Source organism: Pomacea canaliculata, linkage group LG14 (assembly GCF_003073045.1).
Source record: "Pomacea canaliculata isolate SZHN2017 linkage group LG14, ASM307304v1, whole genome shotgun sequence".
In the NCBI taxonomy this organism is placed as follows: domain Eukaryota; kingdom Metazoa; phylum Mollusca; class Gastropoda; order Architaenioglossa; family Ampullariidae; genus Pomacea; species Pomacea canaliculata.
Window position 1 is genome coordinate 2,513,388 of NC_037603.1, and position 21,080 is coordinate 2,534,467.

General features: G+C 39.5%; 1 protein-coding gene across 1 annotated transcript; it reads left to right on the forward strand.

Moving 5' to 3' along the window:
• The first annotated feature begins 13,192 nt into the window (after positions 1-13,192).
• On the forward strand, positions 13,193-18,739 carry LOC112555220. The gene is made up of 5 exons (XM_025223517.1): positions 13,193-13,732; positions 15,443-15,553; positions 16,386-16,518; positions 16,724-16,848; positions 17,313-18,739. The coding sequence occupies exons 2-5, from the start codon at positions 15,508-15,510 to the stop codon at positions 17,327-17,329; spliced, it is 321 nt and encodes a 106-aa protein (XP_025079302.1). The 5' UTR covers positions 13,193-13,732; positions 15,443-15,507; the 3' UTR covers positions 17,330-18,739.
• The last annotated feature ends 2,341 nt before the right edge of the window (positions 18,740-21,080 follow it).

Below are 21,080 nucleotides of genomic sequence, written 5' to 3' on the forward strand. Positions count from 1 at the left end.
CGTCGCTCACCTGTCCTTTCATTTTTCTTCTTTTCCCAACAGTGTTTAGCTAATAGCAACACACTGGCTCATGATATTATCTATCATATGTACGACTCATGCGGCCGGCGGTGCAAGCTTCCGAAGTCCCTCAGGGGGCAAGATTTTCTCGATAACCGCAGAGTAGACGTTGATTTTGTCATGGGTGGTAAGTGTGTAATGACGTCACAGGACCAAAAAAGTAGGCCAACCTTGAATTCCTGGCTCAGTGAAGCAGAACGGAACTTTTGCTGAAAAACTGTTGGCTGCCCAAAAACTGGGTGCTCACTAATCCACTTTCTCTGTGTGTTTGTTTATGTGTATGTGTGTGTTTGTGTTTGTGTTTGTGTTTGTGTGTGTGTGTGTGTGCGTGCGCGCGCGCTCGTCCCTGCATGTGTGTGTGTGAGTTGAGGTTTCTTTTGCTTATTTTGTCCTTATTTTGTTTGTGAATATCATTCACGCTAGTCTATGCAATTTGTAAATCATGTCCATTCACCGAGAAAGCAACAAACGTACCTTGAGACAGACAGACAGACAAACTGATAGACAGACATAAACAGAACAAAGAGAGAGAAGGATTATTTTTTAAAACAACTCTATGTGCGTGTCGGTGTATATGTACGGAATATTCCTTACATCTTCCCTGTTTCGTTCGTTGGTTTTTTTCCATCGACATGAAGAAAGTGGTCCACCTGGAACAACTAGAACACGCAAGAAAGAGAGAGAGCAGTGCAGCAGCCACATATGTTTCTGCAAGATTACCTGATGTGCCATGGTGTATCTATGATATACACCCTGAGTACGTTGATGGCAGCGCTCCAGGGACGTGTGTAAGCGCGCAAGGAAAGAGAAAATTGTGCAAGTTATCTTATAATCTAATTTCGAAGGTTTCAGGCGCCATGTGTGTCTGTATACAGTTTGTGGTGCGGCGTCAACGGAAAGCCGGCGCCTGCCAACGGCGACTGAAGTCTTTGGGCAGTAACATAAATACATTTTCTTTTGGATTCCTTTAGAATCCTTAGTCAGCAGATTCCTTCTTGTTCGCGCATGCGAAATAGTCTCAAAGAGACGCTCAGATAGACAGAAGGACAGACAGACGGACAGACAAACAAACACCATCCCCCAACTGATCAGAGAGGCCGGCATAAGTATGCGATCTGATGAGGGCTTCGTATCCGGCATCACAGCATGAATCCATAAACTAACGAGAGAAACTGTGCTACCTCGCTTTATTTTTCTAGTTCGTTCCTCTTATTAAGCTGTTAAAACCTGAAAAGCTCTGTAGTGGACAGTGAACTGTAAGTGGTTTCCCATCCAAAATATAGAAAGCAGAGCCCAGCCTCTCCTTCTGTACCCCCTGGTAAAAAAAAAGGACTGGGTGGTCAAGGAAAGTTTTTCCAGACATGAGCCTCGAACCTGCGACTTCCGGTTTCAAAGTCAAGCGCATGGCGCCAGCCAAATAATTGCGTCGTATCACACGAGGCCTTAGGAGGGCTCAAGGCAATTTAAAGCTTTCATAACCTGCTTTCAAAACACGCACCTTCTGGGTTTCAGAAAAATATATTTTTTTAGAAAACAACAAAATAGAGCATTCAAAAATTGCGTCGGTCCCTGACAAACAGTTGTCAGATTGTTGAGAAAAACCTGGATTTTGAGGGCGAAACTTCTTCAGGATACTCGGCAAGTTAAGAAAAAGTACTGAATATTTGTTTGGATATTTGTTTGAATATTTGTTTGGACAGGTTTGAATATTTGTCGAGAACTCCATGCAACAAAAGGAAATGAACAACAGTGGATTCATCAAGTCGAAAAAGCGACGAGTTCTCCTTTGTCCTGATTATATTTTAAAATAACAAATCAGCGACAACATCTCTGTGTTGTAGCAGGACCTGACCTCAGTTGACATATGGTAATTGCGAAACATCCGATTTGTGATCAGCAAAATATCTGAACTAAAATCTTTATTTCTCGTGTTTTATAGCAATCTCTTGTCATAGAAAAAAAGAACTAGTGAACGAATGAAAAAACAACGGAAATAATTATTCAATCAGTAAAATAAATCATTGTATTGTTTGTATGGTTTATGTAATGAAAGGTGTACAAACTAAAGCTGATTTATGTTAGCTGTCAGTTGTGAATAGATTTAATTGCTTATTAACTTTATGAATGCCACTTTTATGTGTGGGGATTTCTTGACAAGACCAAGTACACAAAATGTCATTTCCCGCATTTCTTTATTTGTCATGAGTGCTTTTCACTGTCAAGAAATGCACACCAAAGTGTCACAGTAGGTATAAATTATTTCAAGGTACTGATTGCTAAATTCTGAGCAGCGGGAAACTCTTCTGTCCGTGAGGTACGTCACAATTTCGACCTTTAAACCGTACAATTCTTGTCTGATTTTATAGTAAGGTCAATACCTCTTTTTTTCTATGACGTCACAATTGTACCCTCGCTGACTGGCAAATTCTCATAATCACATTTCTAAGATCTCGGATTGGCTGCAGCTTTCAATGAAGTCAGAGTTAGGAGCAGCCCACGTACGCTCTTCTCAAACAAATAGCCAGAATAATCCACTAATAAAGTTTTCAAAAGGCGTATTAACGCAATTATTTCATTATTTGTAAAGCATTAACAGGAGACATAGCGTGAAGTCGTTCCTTTTCTTCCTCCGGAACTCTCTCTTCCTAGCCTCTGTCTCCTAGTTCTTCTACAAAATCTGTGGAAAGTCAGTCCTTCAGCTCGATCGTAAGGAAGGGAGGAGTGATCTCAGGCGTGTAACGAGTTAACTGCCCATTGACGCGATGTCTGTGGATGTGGAAAATTGCGAGGTAATTGAAAGCAGCGTGAAGCACTCCAGAACAAACAAGCTCACACGTGAATTACCTCCCTGCGTCTCCTGAGTTGCGTCGCTTGCCGTGAAGAGTACGTACGAGGATATCCGGTGGAGTTCAGCGGCCGTAGTCATGAGGAGGTGGTAAGCAGTTATCCTGGGGATAAAATGGGGAAGTAAAGAATAATCTTTCTGTTGCAGTGGTTACGACGAGAATATTTTGTGTTGTGTTCGTTTACACCAGAGAATCTTGGCCATTGTTTTATAACTACGATCACAGGAGTAAAGCAAAATCCGCAGAGTCTGGATTGCCTGTGATCTACCTCGGGGCCAACGAACTACCTTCGCTTTATGAATACGGTCTTTGTTCTTCTCTTTACTACCACGGTTGTTGCACGCGCAAGCTAAGCATTGGGGAAGCTGCTGCATTGCTCTTCGGATATGGCCTCCGTGTCTGAAATTTATGTGGAGACTGTCATATAATAATAATAAAATAATAATAAAAATAATAATAAAAATAATAATAATAATAAAAAATAAAATCATCATCGTCATCATCATCATCATCATCATCATCATCATCACGATTTATGTAACACATACATTTGCAAGGACCGTGCGTTTCGCGCTTGAGACAAGAACGAGACATGGACAACATACTGATGACTAATAAAAGATAAATATTAAAAAAAAAACGCAAAGAGAAATCGGATAACAAGAGCTGAGTGTATCGTAATTCTGGAAAGGAAGACGAATAGTCAATAGACGAAGAAGAAAAAACTTCTATTGCCCTTATGTCGTGCGTACCATAGCAGGTCTTCCCATTATGAATCGTAACAAAGTTTTTCTTGCCATGCTCCTGTAAGAAAAAAACAACGGGCTGCTTAAATTAATCACTTCATGAGGGCTAAAGATCATTCATAAAGTAATGTATTTTCGTATGCCTATGTTACAATATGTTAATGTTTTGCTTTACGTGTCCTTGCTTTTATGCGCCAGTGACAGAAAGTATGAGACGCTTTCGTCATGAATGTGCATGCCTATGTCAAGGTATGTCCATATTCTTACTTGTCCTTTCATGGTTTTTCTGCGCCAGTAAAAAATATAATCTCGTCATGGATCAATTTATAATATTTCATGCTTGCTTATTCTGCTTGAGAAATGTTATCTTTTCTTTCCAATTGACACAGGAACCATTTTAGTTCTTGTGTTTAAAAATACTTTTGGATTTTACTATTCATTTTTGCTTCTGTATAATAACCTGGGATTTTTTAAACACAAATTTTTAAAACTTTTAAAATTTAAGCTCTCTCTCCTGACATGTTCCAGCTCCCACCAAGAAGCCATCAACGGCGGCTGCCAGCTGCTGGGACCTCCTTCAGTCTGTAAGGGAGCGTCATTACAATGGCGTCACGTTTTCCCAGTGCACCGCCAACCCGAAGAGATCATTAAAAGGGCATCACCTGAATCCAGACAGCACCAAGGGAGAGCGGCGGCTGGCTGGAATGGAGAGCCAGGGACACATTTCTCTGTCGTCCAGTTCCCCGGAAAAGGAACATTAAAAGTCGTCGAGCGCATGCGCGAACCTAGCGCGTGGCGTGTGCGACCCCGAGCGTGCTTGTGCCTCTGCGGCTAAGTGATGGCGATGATAGAGCATTTCTACGTCTTCTCCATTACCTTTCGGTGCCAATGGGCAAGTCCGTAATTCTCGGCGCTGGAATGCCAGACAGGATTTTGTTCCTATTTAGAAGTAACGCTTTTAATGGAAATCTCCTTGCACTGTGGACTTGCAGCTACTCTCGGGCTTCTAAAATAGCCTCGCAATCTCTGTTTACACGGCTGTGAAAGCAGAAGAGGATTCGTCAGTTCTGCTCCTGATCACTATCACCCCAACCAGAGATTTCGAGTCCATCGTATTTAGTCAATTTAACTCTGAAACTGATCTTCTTCTTTTATGACACTCTCCATCATTATTGCTTGTTCCCTGAATCCTTTTTGTGTCTTCTGTGTTTGTCTTTTATTCCTTGTCTTCATTATTGTTTCTCCTTCAGTGTTTCGATGCTGTTCATATCTCCAACTTGAGCATGATTTTGTATAAATCACACTTTTTTTTATTAGTGGTAGTAGTGACTGTGAAGCCGAAGAAAATTGCAATTAAAGATCAAGTTCGAAGCAGAAAGTTGATTTGAGCAGATCCCTCTTCGACAGCCCTTGCAATTTCTGAAGACATTCATCATTTGGGATTTCCTTAGAGCCTTTCTATTACAAAAATACAGAGAAACACTGAAAAAGGAATTGAAACTGAGCGGTCATTTACTGTAGGCGGGGAGGGTCGAAGAAATTCTGTGGTAGCTAATACACGAGTGATGGAACTGATTTAGATAAATACTCGGCGAATCCGAAGGAACACAAAGTCACATTGACAATAAAGATTATAGAGTAAAAGGACAAATGCAGTAAAGAGAGACTGAAGTATATAATGGAGAGACGTACAAGGGCAACTGTTACACTAAACAGTGATAAACTTTTATAACTCACGATTTTTCAGATAGTTTATTGGCAAAGATACTACAATAAAATGAGATGCATGCTAGATATGAAACCTGGATAAGAAGTTCCTAAATACTGCAAGTTGTGTCTAAAGTTCGCAAATAAGATAAAAAAAACAGCTTAAGCTAATCATAATTAAGGTTTGTGGGAAGAATCAATCAATAGCTTTTCAAATCGGCAAACAAAAGTTCACAAAAGCAATAATTTTCGCACTGACTCGACCACAAAAAAGATTTATTAAACTGCCACAGATGTTCGTCTGGGGTGACTGGTTCTTCGAGAACATGAAAAAGAGTGGAAGCCGACAGCCCCGAGCAGCTACAAACTGAATTACCAGCTGAACCTCAGGTCACCTCAGTGCAGTGGGCATGCGTAGAGTTCGCTTATTTTGTCATTGAAAGCTTTTCATGTCGTAGAATCGCCCACAAGCCACTTGATCCCACTCAGTGGCAGAAGGCCCTGGAGATACTCCCTCCTCCAATTCTGATTCCAAACTCGTCTGATGAAATTCGACCGTGGTTCCTGGAAAAACCCAGATGATGAACATGCTTTTGGTCACCCAATGGACAGCTAGGACTAACAAGATGGCTAGAGCAGGGACAGCGCATACGAATGCGAGGACAAGGAGGCTCTAAACCATCCTGTACATGAACGAGGTTCAGATCTGAAGCTTGATTGTAATTCCTGATGACCTAAACAATCCAGAATGTATATCTGGGATGATCAGTCGATTGCCGTTTTCTCTAAGCCCACGCAGGCTAGTCTGTTTCCCTGATTCCACTTCTTGTTTTGCCTTGGAGGGTCGATGGAGGGAAGACTAGATGGACAAGCTCTTCAGCCTAATGACACATTGCCTTTATGACTTTTCTGAGCCACGCGTGGGGTCAACTGGTGGTCAATCTGTTCCGGTTTCGATAGCAACAACCTCAACGTTTGCCGTGCAAAGCAGACTTTTTTTTTTTTTGCCTGAATAGCATTGACCATAAAGTTATGCTGGGTTACGTGTAGGGTTAGGTAAGAGTTTATTTTCTTTTTTAAAAAAACATTTTTTAAACTACAGATTGTTACATTATTCATATCACGTGGATTTTGTTTTAACCAGTCCCATATAATGGCGACTTAATATAAATTAGTTTAACTTGGACTAGAGTGAATTCTTCTCTTGGCTCCCCATAGTCATGACACTCAAGTTGCGGTACGAAAGAGAAGTCATCAGTCTGACCGCCTTGTAAGTGTGCTGTACTCTGGGAATGAAATTGAAGATTTTAAATAAGCGGATAGCTATTTACCTAGAGTCTGGCGATCAGGTAATTGTGGCTGAAGATCGTTTCAACCTATAAAACAAGTCTGCGACAAAGAGAAACTCGTCTCACGTTGCTCAACGTACAATGTGGTGGTGCGTGTGGTCCACAAATCGCATGAGCTGTTGGCCATGTGTTCAGTTAGACCGGTATTTCTGTTACCACGCATGCCCGGCGGCTGCGCTCTTCTGACCTCCTGCCCCGAGCAACAAGAAGGGGTCACCAGGGCGGCAGCTCAATAGATTTGGCGAACAACCAACCCCTGCTCCAACCGTTCCTTACCTACCCACCCACCCCATTCCTGACAGAGCACAACGCTGAATGGAGGCGAATATTCCTTGAATGAACGACTCCAAGACACGCAGACGACAAGCACGCCAGACCAGCAAGATGGACGATGCACGAAGGCAGAAAAGAATGAATCAAGGAGAAAAGGACCATTTGAAATGAAATACCCGTCAACAATATCCGAAGAGCTCACTGATTCGCACGCCTTGAACTCGAAAAAAAAATGTAAGGCATTGCAAACTTTGAACAGATGCTCGAAATAAACTAACACCATCTTTCGAAAAACAACGAAGATCTCGTGAGATTCCTCGATAGCAGCTAATCCCGACTGCGGCATCTCCTTGGCTAAAGACGATGTGTATCTTTGACCAAATCCGCTCTCAGCTACAGTTCTTTGAGGGAACATTAAGTATTTAGAGCTTTTAATAGAAAGGAGTCGTTGGTTGTCAAGGTGACTATCAAGGAAGTACTCGTAAAGCATATGCATAATCTTCTGGCTCCAACACTCTCACCAAAGCCTGCAGAACTTTGAATTAATGCATGGACACAGAGGAACTGGGTTAGACATTAAAAATGCAACAAAATGTTTTTGATCAACAAGATCTGTTCGTATAAACAACCAGACTCACAGAGAAAGAGGTTTAGTCAGAGGGAGAGAGGAGTAAAGGAAGGAAGAGAAGAAGGGTGGGCGGATAAGACGGACAGGCAGACAGACACACTTGAAGAAATAAATAGGTCAATCTCAAACTGGAGGAGAACGTTACCATACAGCCAAACAGAATGGTTTTGGTTACTTTTCTCTTAGGGTTTTTTTGTGTTTTAAGGGGCAGGAGAAATAAAGTGATGCAGCTGTGTCCACTGATAAAGACTTGGTTTTATGCAATGTCACGTGGCCAATAAATTCCTGTCTTATCTAGGAAAGATCTTATCTAGAAACTGTGTTAATACCAGCTTTGTCTTTTACAAACCCTGGAATCGTGAGATGTAGAAAATGTTGAGAGTGGAAAAACAGTTCAGCGATAATCTTTTTTTTTTCACTGGGCAGCACGAGCACTTCAGTGACATTTTACTGACCTGCCTAGTTACCCATTCTACCTTGTCCCCACCATCACCACAGCCACCACCACAACTACACCTAGCGACCTCGTAACTCAACTTCTAAAACTCGCTACTCAAAGAAACACTGCCTTTCATCATTGTCATTTGCTTCTCTTCCCTCGACAATTTCACAGCCATAAATAGCAGGCAACAAAAACGCACTACTTAACCGAAAATATAAAAAAAAACCACCCTGCGCTGTAATTCTCTGTTGCAGTTTATTGTAAATAATTCCTTCCTCTTTTTTTTTTTTTTTCAATTTTGTAGGCAAGACTACGTCAGCAGAAACATGTAGAATCAGGCTGTAGTGTGTAAAAGCATGTAGAATCAGAGTGTAGAAGCATTGATGTGTAGAGGTGGATGACTGTCTGCCAAGACCAACGCTTAGCCTCTTGCGAGGTTCTCCGCTGTTAGTCTCGGCGAGCCATAACAAAGAATGCGAATAAACCGGAAGTTTTGTAGTAGCATGCCTCGTTTTAGTAGTTAACTGGTAAAAATCGTCTGCCAGCAGTCCAGTAATACAAGTTCGTGGTAGAAGCATGTAGAATCAGGCTGTAGTGAGTAGAATCATGTAGAATCAGAATGTAGAGTGTAGAAGCATGTAGAATCAAGCTGTAAAATGGCAAGTTGTGATGCAGAAGGTTTAATTTTAGAATCAAGAGCATGGATGAGGGTGCGAACATGCGCGAAAACTTATGAACTCTCGGTCTCAGATTGGTTTTAGCGATGACGTATTAAGTCTTTTATTGTAATCAATTCCATTTCTTAAGGTAGCATCACTGAAATACCACAGAATCAAATAACTCCTTTCTCAGACAACATTGGGGTCAAACATTTTTAAAACAAGCGATGCCTTCAGTAACATTTGTCACGACGATGAAAGCAAAGTATTTACGCTTGATGCCTTGTGAAAAAAACGTTCGTAAACAAGCAGGTTTGAAGACGCATTGGCAAGCATAGCATAAAAGAATAAAGGGACTTGTTTATGGCTTATTCATCCCCTTCTGTAAAAACAAACTACCTTCTATTTTCATGGGGTACTTCGCTGAATTTACAGCTGGGGATAAATAAATAATTGTCCAAACAAAAGAACCGAAAACCTCTGTTTCCTTCATTCCATCTGCGCGTCCATTTTCTTCTTTTATTTTTTTTAGGGAGGAGGAGTTAAACTGTCTACACATTGACAATGTCCTGTTTTCGTCTGGTTCTCTTTTCTGCTTCTTTTCGAGAAAACAGAATTGGAGCGGAAATTTGGGTTTCACTCATTCTAATTTCACTTCATTAAGAGTAACTTACAGCAAACATAAGTACTCACTATTTTCAGTCGCAAACGTTTTAGCGTCATTTAAATTCTCTTTTATCTACGCCAACAAATCGTTTCCCACCCACTCCTCTTTTTTAAGTACGAAACTAACTTAAATGTTTAAATAAGTTTTATTGCTATTGAAATGTAATTTAAAACTTTGTTTTGATTAAAGGAATTCGAAATTTTACAACAGCAGCTACGTGTAATCGAATATGTTCCTGATCAAAAGCGGGGAAAAAAATAGAAGACAAATATCTGAGGGTTTTTTAAAAGCCAAAACAGATGGGAAGTGATGTTACAAATGGACGAAATCAATGTCTTTTTTTTTTTTTTTGGTCAATTGGTACCTGACATCCAGTTCAAGCACGTAGCAACAGACGTTTAAGGCGTTGAAGAACACCGATAACACGAAAAAGTGAATAATTCGACGAGAGAACAGAAGCAAAATTATGTGCCGCCTTCTGCCGAGCCCAGATGCTTATCCTATTTAGGAACACGTCAATGTATTCATTAGTTTTTTTTCTCTCTTCTATTTGCATTTAAATGGTTCTTGCTGCCTGCCGCTTTTAGAAGCTCCTTCACTATTTATGGACAACGTGCCGGTCCCAAATTATCCCACGGAAACAAAGCCGCCGTTCACCGGACACAGGGATGCGTGGGAGGAGAGCTAAAAGGGATGTGGAACACCAGCATCCACGGGTGAGTAGTTGTGTACCTTACTCGCCATGAGCAGAAGTCCCTGGTGAGTCGAAATCTTGTCGCGAAACCAGAAGTGTGGTGTTGGTATGTGTAAATAGCTGGTCTGCCCACTACGAAGCTAATTTGGGAGTTTAAACGTGTTTTGTTTGAAAACAATGTTTCAGAAAACAGAAATTACAAAGCAATGTGGAAATTTGATTTAATATTATTGTATTTCATATTAAAAAAATTCATACAGGAGCTATTTACCCCTGAAAGACTATTTTTAGAATAATCTGGAACACAGAACTTCCATTACAAACAAAATAATTACAATAGTATGGGTCCTCGTAGGTTAAATATAGTCGTGCCGACTTTCCACTTCAAAGGTTTCTTGGGTTTCTGCTGGTATGTAACGCCAGCAGCCTCTGCCCTGTTTTTAAGCTTCGGTTTGATAAGAAGAGACAATTCGAAGTCTTACTGTGTCCTACTGAGGTCTTGCAAGTACCCAGACTTGGACTCCGAAATATGGCTGTCGTTGAATATTTTCCTGAAACCTGAAAAGAAAAGAGATCTGGCACTGTCAGAGCTCCAAAACGAACACCCGAAGCTGCTATTTTAGCAAAGGTTAAAGGTTATCTAAAGCATCACGGTTTTTTGTTTTTTTGGGTTTGTTTTTTTTTTTTTGTGGTGGGGTGGGAGCTGGGTTGTCAATGAATGATAAAATAAATTACTGCAAGAGACACAAATAGGAGTTCAAAACACTGTTTAGTTAATATTATGCTCTTACATTTTTCTAAACGTAGGGAAAATATGTTTATCTTACTACAGAGGTTAATAAACATTACACTGAGTACTAAAATTGTGTAGACTTCATGAGCGCTGTATCTTTTGTGAAGTATTGTATGAAGGAGAACATACAGGATAACAACGAATTAAATACGGTCGTCTGGTTGCAGACGTGAGGCGATGTGACGGCGCCATTGAGGGGCTTCAATAGTATAAATAGTAAAGATGAGAACTTATCAAAAACAGAGTGATTTTTTCTTGCCTGTTGTGTGTCCATGAGCTGTGCATCAGTAAGTTTTATTTTGATCCAGCTTCCATGTTATCATCAAAACGTCTGCTTCTTTTCTAACGTCTTCCTTACATGCGTCAAAACCAGTTGACGTTATTCTCTCTTGTGACGTCAGATTCTATGACCTCAGCTGAACTCTGATCTAGTACTGCGACAAGTCATGGACGTGTACAGGTGGACTGCTGTCTGTCTGCCAAGACCAGCGCTTGGCCTCTTGAGAAGTTCTCCTCTGTTAGTCTCGGCGAGCCTAAACAAAGAATGTGACTAAACCGGAAGCTTTGTACAAACCTGCCTCGTTTTAGTAGTTAATCTGAAATGTGAAAAAACCGGAAGCTTTGTACACAACTGCCTCGTTTTAAAAAAAAAATCGTCTGCCAGCAGTCCAGTAATACAAATTCGTGGACAAGCGCTTTCAGTGGACTGTTTCGTTTAGTGACATTTGCAATAATTATAGCAACAGGGCATCAAAATACCTATAATAATTTCTGATCAAGTAAAACAAAAAATGAATACAATGAGACCTAAAGCTATATCTGTGTTTATGTCTGATGGCGGGAAGTTTGAAGCGCCGTTTAATTTTTTTTCAATTTTAAATGCTAATTTTTTTCTTCCACCTCGAATTATCGAAAAATGCACTCGTTGCCTTGCTATTATAAGTTGGAAAATGGCTGAAATGGATATTGTGTTTCTTTAATAATACAGAGATATTAGGCTTGTCGATAATCTTTAAAAGCAAGGTTATCTTTATTGCAGGTTTATTGCAAGGTTATCTTTATTAGCACAATTTTTTTTCTTCCACCTCGAATTGTCGAAAACTGTACTCGTTGCCTTGCTATTATAAGCTGGAAAATGGCTGAAATGGATATTGTGTTTCTTTAATAATTCAGAGATATTACGCTTGTCGATAATCTTTAAAAGCATTAAAAGCAGGGTTATCTTTATTGCAGGTTTAATGCTTAGCACTTAGCCCGGTTCAGAAAAGTATTTAAAGGATATATAAAACTTGAGCTATCAATATATTTAGGACTGGAATGTTCTTTTTTTTATTTGTTTGTTTTTAACTCTTTTGCAAAATTTTCATTTTGCACGTGCAGCCTGACCTAAACACGCTGATTTAGGCACACACCACTTTTGTTCACATTTTACAAATAAAAACATCACATTGTCACGTGCCAATGACAAAAGTTTTGAGAGAAATCAGTGCAGAGAGTTTCTCATACTGAAAACCAAAGAGACTTTATATTCGTTATGTTCTGATGGCACATCAATCGGCAGCAGATGGAGGATGTCCTGCAAGACTATTCTCTGCCCACACTCAAAACCCAGTGATAAAATATATTATCACTTTATTTTGCAGACGCCAGTTGCACCAAACATTTTTAATTTTAAATACTGTTAGACCATCAGTCTTGTAAGATAATCAGTTTATAAAAACGTAGTCCGCAATATAAATTATAAACCGTTTTAAATATTTTTGTTCCCACCAAAACAATATTTTGTATGCGCTTGCACAAAGTATCTCAATGAAAATTTTTTTTTTAAATTTTAAATTTGATTCTTTAGAACAGTTATAAAGCTTGTTGTGCAACCACCCACAGAACTGAAAAACCTCAGGTAAATAATACGACACTTATGAGGAGCATTACTGCAGTTGTCTATTATGATATAAATAATGTATCTACACTAAACTAATTTGTTAATATTTTATGTAAATTGTTGTATTTGTAAGAACTAGTTTCTTTATCGCTGTGGACAGGGGAGGGTGTTAAAGGATCTGTGACCAAGTTATGATAGTAGAGGCACTGAGGCGAACAAAAATTCATTTTACTCGTGAATTTTCCTCTTTGATGGCGCCAGGTGTCTTTATAGCAGGAGTTCCAAACGAGAGATAGACCTTTATCACCTCTTTGTTCACATTCATTCAGCCAATGCTCAAGGAAGCCCCAAAAATAATTTTTTTTTAAGTTGGTTTTTTTTTTCGCGGACAAAAATTATGGGACAACGTCCGGCTTAGAGTGTGACTGATATGAATTCCATTTCCCAGGCAAATACGACAGTGGATAGTAAAGCAGTTTTTTGTGAAGTATTGTAAACAAACAAACATCATCGTGGTCACTAGGAGTGAATAGGATATAGTTTCGTGAAGCAAAACCTTCCTATCCACCCATCCACCCCAACACAATGCAATGGGGGGGAAGGGGAGGAGAGGGGAGGGTACGCCTGGTCTGTCCAGCCAGCCCGTGACGTCACAGTAAGCGCGTGGCCGGCACGAGCCACGTCGCCAGGAACGACGCAGGAGCCACTGTCCCTCTTTCACGCATGCGCGCGGCGTCCTTTATATGACTCGCCGCTTTCGTCGTGTCCAGGCAGTCAACAGCCACTCCGTCATCGGCAAGAACATCCTCCGCGCTGCAACAAGGGCCTTTCAACCGTCAGCCGACAGCTTGCGCCCAGCACTCGACGCACCTCGTTGTGCAGCCAAAGTGTGGGGCAGGACCATCTGCCACGAGAGAAGAACCTTCTGCCTGCGTGCTGAGAACTTTTTGGAAACATCCTCGAGTGTGTCTCTCCCCTTCTCGAAGGTAAGCTGACATGTTGGTGCGCCTAGTGCGCGCAACCCCCGTTTTCTGATTTAACTTTCTCGGCTATCGTGGCCAGAACACGGAGGTTCGATCCCTGCGCTGTCACCAAGCGTGATCATCAGAGAAATTCTTTTTTTCAAAAACATTATCAGCTTCTCTTCATTTCTTCATATTTTTCAAGTCTTCCCTAATTCTTTTACTCTGTAGCTCTGTAGACAAGTCCATGTTTGTCTATAGCCTTCTAGCTGTAGTCTAATCCGTGTCTATCATAATCACTCTGCTTTTGTCTATCTGTTTTCTTTGTCTTTACTTATTGGCGTCTGTTTATGTTTGTGATTGCAATATTTCTCTGTTTCTGATCTTCCTTTGTTGTCTATGTCTGTGTTTCTGCATCTGTTTGTATTTTTTGGTATTTTTGTTTTGTTTCTCTCTTTCTCTTTCTCTTTCTTATTCTCTTTCTTTCTCTCTCTCTCTCTCTGTTAAAATCTATAATCCCGATGTGTCCTACACACCACATTGACAAGTCCGACCCAAATATCTAATTTCTCCTCTTACCGACTACTTCACTCTGTCTGCTGCGATGTTATTTTTCTCTTCAACGATGAAAACATTTGTACTTCGCTTTGTAGGAATCCCTTCTTGGCCCCCTGAACAGGGAATCCCAAGGACGAGGGCGAGGGCTATTTTCACTGGGATGAAGTGCAAGCAAACATGCTTGTGGTGCACACTCGTATTTTTCCCCAAATGCCCGGAGAGTCTGACCTCTTTGTAATCCTCCTTTCATTTTTAACATTCTTCACATTTTTATTAGTTCTTTCATTCTACTTCTTTCTCACACTCCAGGTGGTGGGACTATTTTATTACATTTTTTCTGTTTAATCTGAAAGCTCAATTAATTCACTAATCAATCTTCCTTATTATGCTCATTATTTGGAGAAATGTTGAATTTCTGAAGTGTTTCTGGCTTCTACAAAGTCAACAGATTCCACGACTTTTCTACCTCCGATGTTTTTACTGAAGAGACAGATATTAACTCTATCAGCGCCTGAGCTATTATTCATGTCACTTGTTGTGTATATCGAGTGACAAATCAACTCAGTAACACACTATTTTATTGCCAAAGTTGTCAGACCAATAAAAAAAATAATTGAGAAAACATTGATTTGCTGAGCGAAAGAAGGGGAGAGGGAAGAAAACCCACACAACTCAAGCCCTTGGAATGATAGACGATCATCAGCGGAAATTGCAGTGCTCTCTAAAGTTCAAATTTTTTTTTTAATACCACCCAAATGTAACTTTTAGTATGCAGCGAGTATGATTGGGAAAAATCCTTTATGTGGGTTAGTATGGCAAATGCTGTGAAGAAGCTTCGGAGGTTTTATTCAGTTCCCCCTACATTCAATCTATCATCATGCATCATCGTGAAGGTATTAAATTCCTTGGCATTGCCTTCAGAAGACTGTTCAGCTGGTTTTCACAGGCTGGTATCAAACAAACAAACACACACACACAGGTAGAACCATGCACACATCACACAATTTGTTCGCATCTTACTTTAATATAAAGTGAAGTGTTGCATGCAAATACAGCAGCTCATTTACCGAATAATAACCGAAAAATAAAAATATCTCCAACCGTAGAAATATATCATGGGAAAGATGATGGCGTCTACTTTCTGTTTTGATATCAAGTTTATTTTCTATCCTACAGAGACCGGAAGCTCCTCCTCATCAGGCTCTGAACCGATCTCCGCGCATCTCCTCTAGTCAGTCATCATGTCCTCCGCCAACTTCATCACCCTTCTGGCAGCCTGTTTATCTGGTGAGTAGCCTTCTTCAAAGTCTTAGTCTGGAAACAACATTGTAATTTACTCCAGTAATGATTAAAAACAAATTGAGTAACAATCGCGCACAAGAAGAACATTTGAGATTTTCTTATCTTATTTTATTGAAAAAATCTTTTTCGAAATCGCTCATATACTGAAAGATTCGACACTTCTGTCTGAGCTATCAGGAGATAATAACAACAGCCCAAAGTTTCTTCTCTTTCTTCTTCATCATCTTTGTCATCACTAGTTTTTCAAGACTCTTGAACGAATGATTCAACTTCCAAGATTTTCAAAAACAGTTTTTGTTTTCTAAAAATAATTCTGAGCAGTTAAAAACTAATTACACTTTATCTTAATCATATTGAAAAAAATTAAACTGTCCACACTACATGTCATAAAAATGATTTCAATGAAGTCGCCTGGTTTATGTCTGAGGTGTTCATCATCACTTTAAGGTAACTTCTATTTACTCTTCGTTTAAGTAATTACTTGTGAAATACCAGCTAATTACCTCTCCTTTTGTCCCCAGGATTCAAAGCTCCTACCCCTGTTCATGATTCTCTCTTTGTTTCTTGCCTGTGATCTTATTCACGATATTTAAGTTCCGCCGATTAATGAGTTCACCAAACAATTCTTTACCACACCTTGGCTCCTGATTTTTTTAATTTTTTTTTTGTGTTTTCTGCCCTATCCATTATTCTTGTTCTAATGTCTTTTCATATCGTAAGTCTGTTTGGCTGCGAAGTAAAACGTTCATCGTAATATTTGTTTGTTTTACTGAACATTGTTGTTGTTGTTGTTGACTGTCAGAATTTCGTATTTCAGTGGCTGTTCAGGGTTACAAGCTGTCCCGGTTCGAAAACCTGGTGTGTCCTGTGAATGCTGCTGGCAAGCTGGGCTCGTGTATGTCCAGAGTTCATGAACTCAGTCAGATAGACTTTGACCCCGAGCTGTGCAGGTCAGTGACTATTCTTTTACAAATATTCTCCGGCAATTTTAGCAAACAATGCACGAGATAGAATAAATACACTGCAAGGTAGTTTCAAAGCCAAAGAAAGAAGGGAAGAATGGTTTGTGCGTGAAAACTACTCAGACCTTAACTTTTTTATTGTTCTGTCGTTAACCGTGTATGGAAATATGACCTGTCGTGACCTTTGTGGCAGGGTGCTGAGAGAATCAATGCGCTGCGTTGATCAGCTGATCATTGCCTGTCTGGACAGTCCGGACCCTGAGTTCCTCAAGACTCTTGGTTCATATGACATCACTGGAGGAAGAATATTCCAGTTGTGTAAGTCTAGCATTTGCAATACAAACAACTCAGCATGCAGAGGTATTCGGTGTTATGTTTAGCAGAATAATCACTCTGACGTTGAGCGCTTGTTACCAATACACAGACGATCAACTGTCCTGGGTTCATATCCCGACTCGGGTATACTGTTGTTTTTTGTTTGTGTTTGTTTGTTTTGTTTTGTTTTGTTTGTTTGTTTTTTTCTTATAGGGATGTTCGGGCGCAAACCCCACATCCTCTCCCAAACAATCGGCCATCCATTCTGTTTTAGCACATGGACGATAAATGGTATAATCACAAAGTTAATGATTAATGCTGTCAGATTTTGCAGAACGGTAAAAATATTTCCGAGCAGTTGGTGTAGAACATCTGTTGACAGTGCTTTTGATGACGAAACAATCTGCAATCAATGACTCTAACTTATTGTTTCAATCTTTTTTCATCTGTTTGTGTTCTTTGTCCAGGCCGGGCACTCCAGTGAATACCGTGAAACCCTGTTGTGACCTCAGAGTCAAAGAAACTTCAAGTGCCACGATAACCATGTGACTTCACTTCTGACGACAGGAAGAGAACAGTGAACATTACTTACAGAGAAACACACGCGCACGAACACACACACACACACACGCAGAACGAGTTTCCATGACCTGGTCGTTTGAACTGAGCTCTCATCTTTACTGATTGGATGAAGGATACGTCACTTTGGTGCAAAATTATCGTTTTTCATGACCTTTATATTCTTTATTATTTCTTTATTCCTCATTTATGGAAATTATAATTTGTGTAAACAAGCCCCTAAATTCCTACACTCCTTACGATGTCATTCCGAAAAATTCTTTCATGGTTTATCTGCTCCGGTCAGTTACTATCCTAGAAAAAATGTCCATGAACTCATAAAATACGATCTCATTTCCGTGATGCACAAACCCTGAAACGATTATAGATAAACACAAAAGAAGTATCTGAAGTGAATGTGGTTTTTTATATCTTCTATTTTTCTCAAATTCTTCTAAAATAATTGGACACAGTAGTTTACATGGGGATTTGATAACCTTTCCATGCAAGAAATAAAAAGATTTAAACGACTTCAGATTTAAAATTCACAAGGTCTACATGTAACAATAATCTTAAATTGAATTTCTGTACATTTTTCAGATTCTGCTTGTTTTTATTCTCAACTACAGTTTGGATATAGTTTTGGCTTTATTCCAGGTTCAAGTCACTTTTGTTATAATTATGATGTGTGTTCATTTTTATTTAATATTTTCTCACCTTGAAATCATCCGTTTTATTTCTCAGAAATACTTTCTAATGAGAAGTGTATGGTATGAAGCCATGGGAAGACTAGGAATTTAGTGTTCACACTTGCCTTAATTAGAGAATGGTAATGAACAAACACAGTTCGGGGCTGTGACCTGTCTTGTCAGCCAGACTGGATGCAGATGAGGTTGAGCTAATTGATTGTCTTAATTATATCTTAGGCATACTAAATAAGTTATTAACAGCAAGGAAGATCATTTTAGTGCTCGAGTTCATCTGAAGGAAGTAGCTCCTGCATATTTCTTATAAACTTTCTCTCCTTATTATCAGTCTTTAGCTAATTCTTATTTTCAAGTTTTCGCCTTATTTAGTCATAACTGAAATAAACAGAATGAAATTTTGAAATCTTGAGAATCTGTGGGAAAATGTTTGACAAAGTTATTCCAACTGTTTCCCCATCTCAGTCTCAGTTTGATTTTAGGTTTTTGGTGCTGGTTAGGTGTTCAGTCAAGAAATTATTCTTGTGTTCATTTATCAGGTAATTAGTCAAGCAATGCCTGGTTTCGCTTGTCTGGTCTGGAGAACGAGTCAGAGAGCAGTTTTGAAAAAGGAATAAATATTTTGAGATAAATAATTCCAATATCGTTCTTTGTCATGATGTTGCATTCTGAAGTGAATGAGTGAATGAGCAAGCAAACATAAGAATGAATGATTGTAAGTTTTTTAATTCTCGTAAATTTAATGATTTTTTTAACTGACTTACACATTACTAAAGAATAATTTCCTATTTAAACAGAACTGACACTTGGAATGAAAGCTGTTGGCAACTCACTGTTCCATTTTCCTTTATTCTTCGGTTAGTTCTCTCCTTCCATCTTCACTCGGCTAAAAATCCCGTTAAGCAATTTGTCCACTATGTCCACGATTGTGAAATGCTTCAGTCTAACCCGACTATCCTTCTAGGGGCCACCTACACACATTTTTGCTTTGTGTTGCCAATTAACCCTCGTAAGGCAATTAGCTAATGAGACCTGTGCCAGGAACATTATCACATTTTGTAGTCAATCAAGTTCTACAGCCCGAATTACAAAGTTCAGTAATAGGAGGCTCCACTTTAATCAGCAATCAAAAAGCCTGTTGATAGGAAAACTAGTTTCGAACCCAATAGTCAGTCCGTCGGGATTTTCCCCCTTAAATCCGAAAGAAGGGAGCAACTATTGTGTCACAATGAGCAATTCCCCACAAAAATCCGTTATTGTCATGAAATCGCATGTTGCTGAGGATCCTTGGAGGCTACATGCAGCAGTTAGTTGAAAGGTACTGCGTTCGAAACCCTGACTTTAGTTTTGGTATTTTTTATTCTTTAGTTTATTTTCTTATCATGAACAATTCTGTCCCCCCTTTCCATCAATGAACAGTGTGTTGAAAATTCTTATTATAAATACTTAGATATCTACCACTTACCTATACTCAGTTTTGTGATTGGAAGAAGAAAAGGGCATTGTTGTAAAATGTAAAAATATATAATGCAAAAACTGTGTTTATTATAATTGTAATAATAAATGTGGAGTGTCAAGGTCCCTGAGCTCATCCTACCGAAATTATTCCACTGACCAGAACGATTGAGGGAAAAAATCGGCGGCCGGTGGTGTTGCACCATGTTAAATTCCGCGATGTGCTGGATGTGTCTCCAAGGAGTATCTATGGTAAAAATCAAAATATAATACTTCCTTCTCTGCCCATAAATCTGCATTGAAATGTAAAAGCCATGTTTCATCGTGTTAGAAAAAAACGAGTGAAAAGAATTCCTGTGTTGTATGAGGATTCCTGTATCGTCAATCGCTTGAAGCAGGCTGGCTTAATCTTGAAAAATTTTAAGTTAAATGAATTTGGGGGCTAAATATCAACTGCCATCTCTGGCCTCCTCAGATTTACTCTTTGATTTTGGATATATATAAGCATCGATGAGCCTTGTTTCAAATCGTCTTTAACCTTGTGTTCGAATCCCACTAGTGTTTCTCTGTGTTCGGGTCCTCGTCGAGTTCTGCAATATTCCGGATGCGTTGCTCAGAAACGGTATCTATGGCGACCAAGAAATGTGCTCCCCAGTCTTATTGCCTCCTCTGAAATACAATCCATGACTAAAATAAAGTTTTCTCCAATTAAGCACGAAATCGGTATCGTAAAAAGAATTGTTAAATGAATTGCTGGCGAGTCTAACCAGCGTTGTCAAGGCGACAGACTTTGTTTGAAAACACAAAAGACAAAATAACACTAAAAGCGTCTGTATAAATGAATCGAAACGGGAAAGAACCGTAAACTCAAGGGAGAACTGAACAGAAAGAACGATAAAGGACTAACTAAAGTGAAAGGAGTAACGAAATAAGGAAAGGAAGAGGGAAAGATCAATTGAAGGAAATAAAAAGGGAGAACAAAGAAAAGAGGTGATGAAAAAATAAAGAAAGAGAAAATGAAGGAAAGAAAAAAAAGAAACTAAAGAAGTTAAAAAAAATGAAAAGACAGACATAAAGAAAAAGAATAAATAAATCTTCTGCGAAAACAAGAATGAGAAGGAAACATGATAAGATGTTTATTAAAGCTCCAGACCGTAGCAAACATTATTTATATGTTTATTGTTTGCCCCTGGCCGCTGACTCCATTCAGAAGTCATCTTCATGCGATTAATGCGAAAACGAATCACCAGCGGCCATTTCGACCACTGAATACACGAACATTTACGACAGCTCGACCAGACTGTTGTCAGCAGCGGGGTGGGATCGGTTGGAGGTGAGGGGAAGGGAGGACGATGGAATAGATACCCTGGTATCGGGAACCTAGTCATCTTACAGACACCAAACTATAAACACGAACGCAAACATGAACAGTGTTCGCAAGCTTTCAACAGTCCTGTGCAATCTTTCTCGTGAAAAACCCAGAGAAGCTGGTGGACATCACATGACCAATCTGTTTCA

Coding starts and splice junctions, on each gene's coding strand:
- LOC112555220 (XM_025223517.1), top strand. CDS start 15,508: ATGTCCTCCGCCAACTTCATCACCCTTCTGGCAGCCTGTTTATCTG. Junction 15,554..16,385: donor TCTGGCAGCCTGTTTATCTG/GTGAGTAGCCTT, acceptor TTCGTATTTCAG/TGGCTGTTCAGGGTTACAAG. Junction 16,519..16,723: donor TTTGACCCCGAGCTGTGCAG/GTCAGTGACTAT, acceptor CCTTTGTGGCAG/GGTGCTGAGAGAATCAATGC.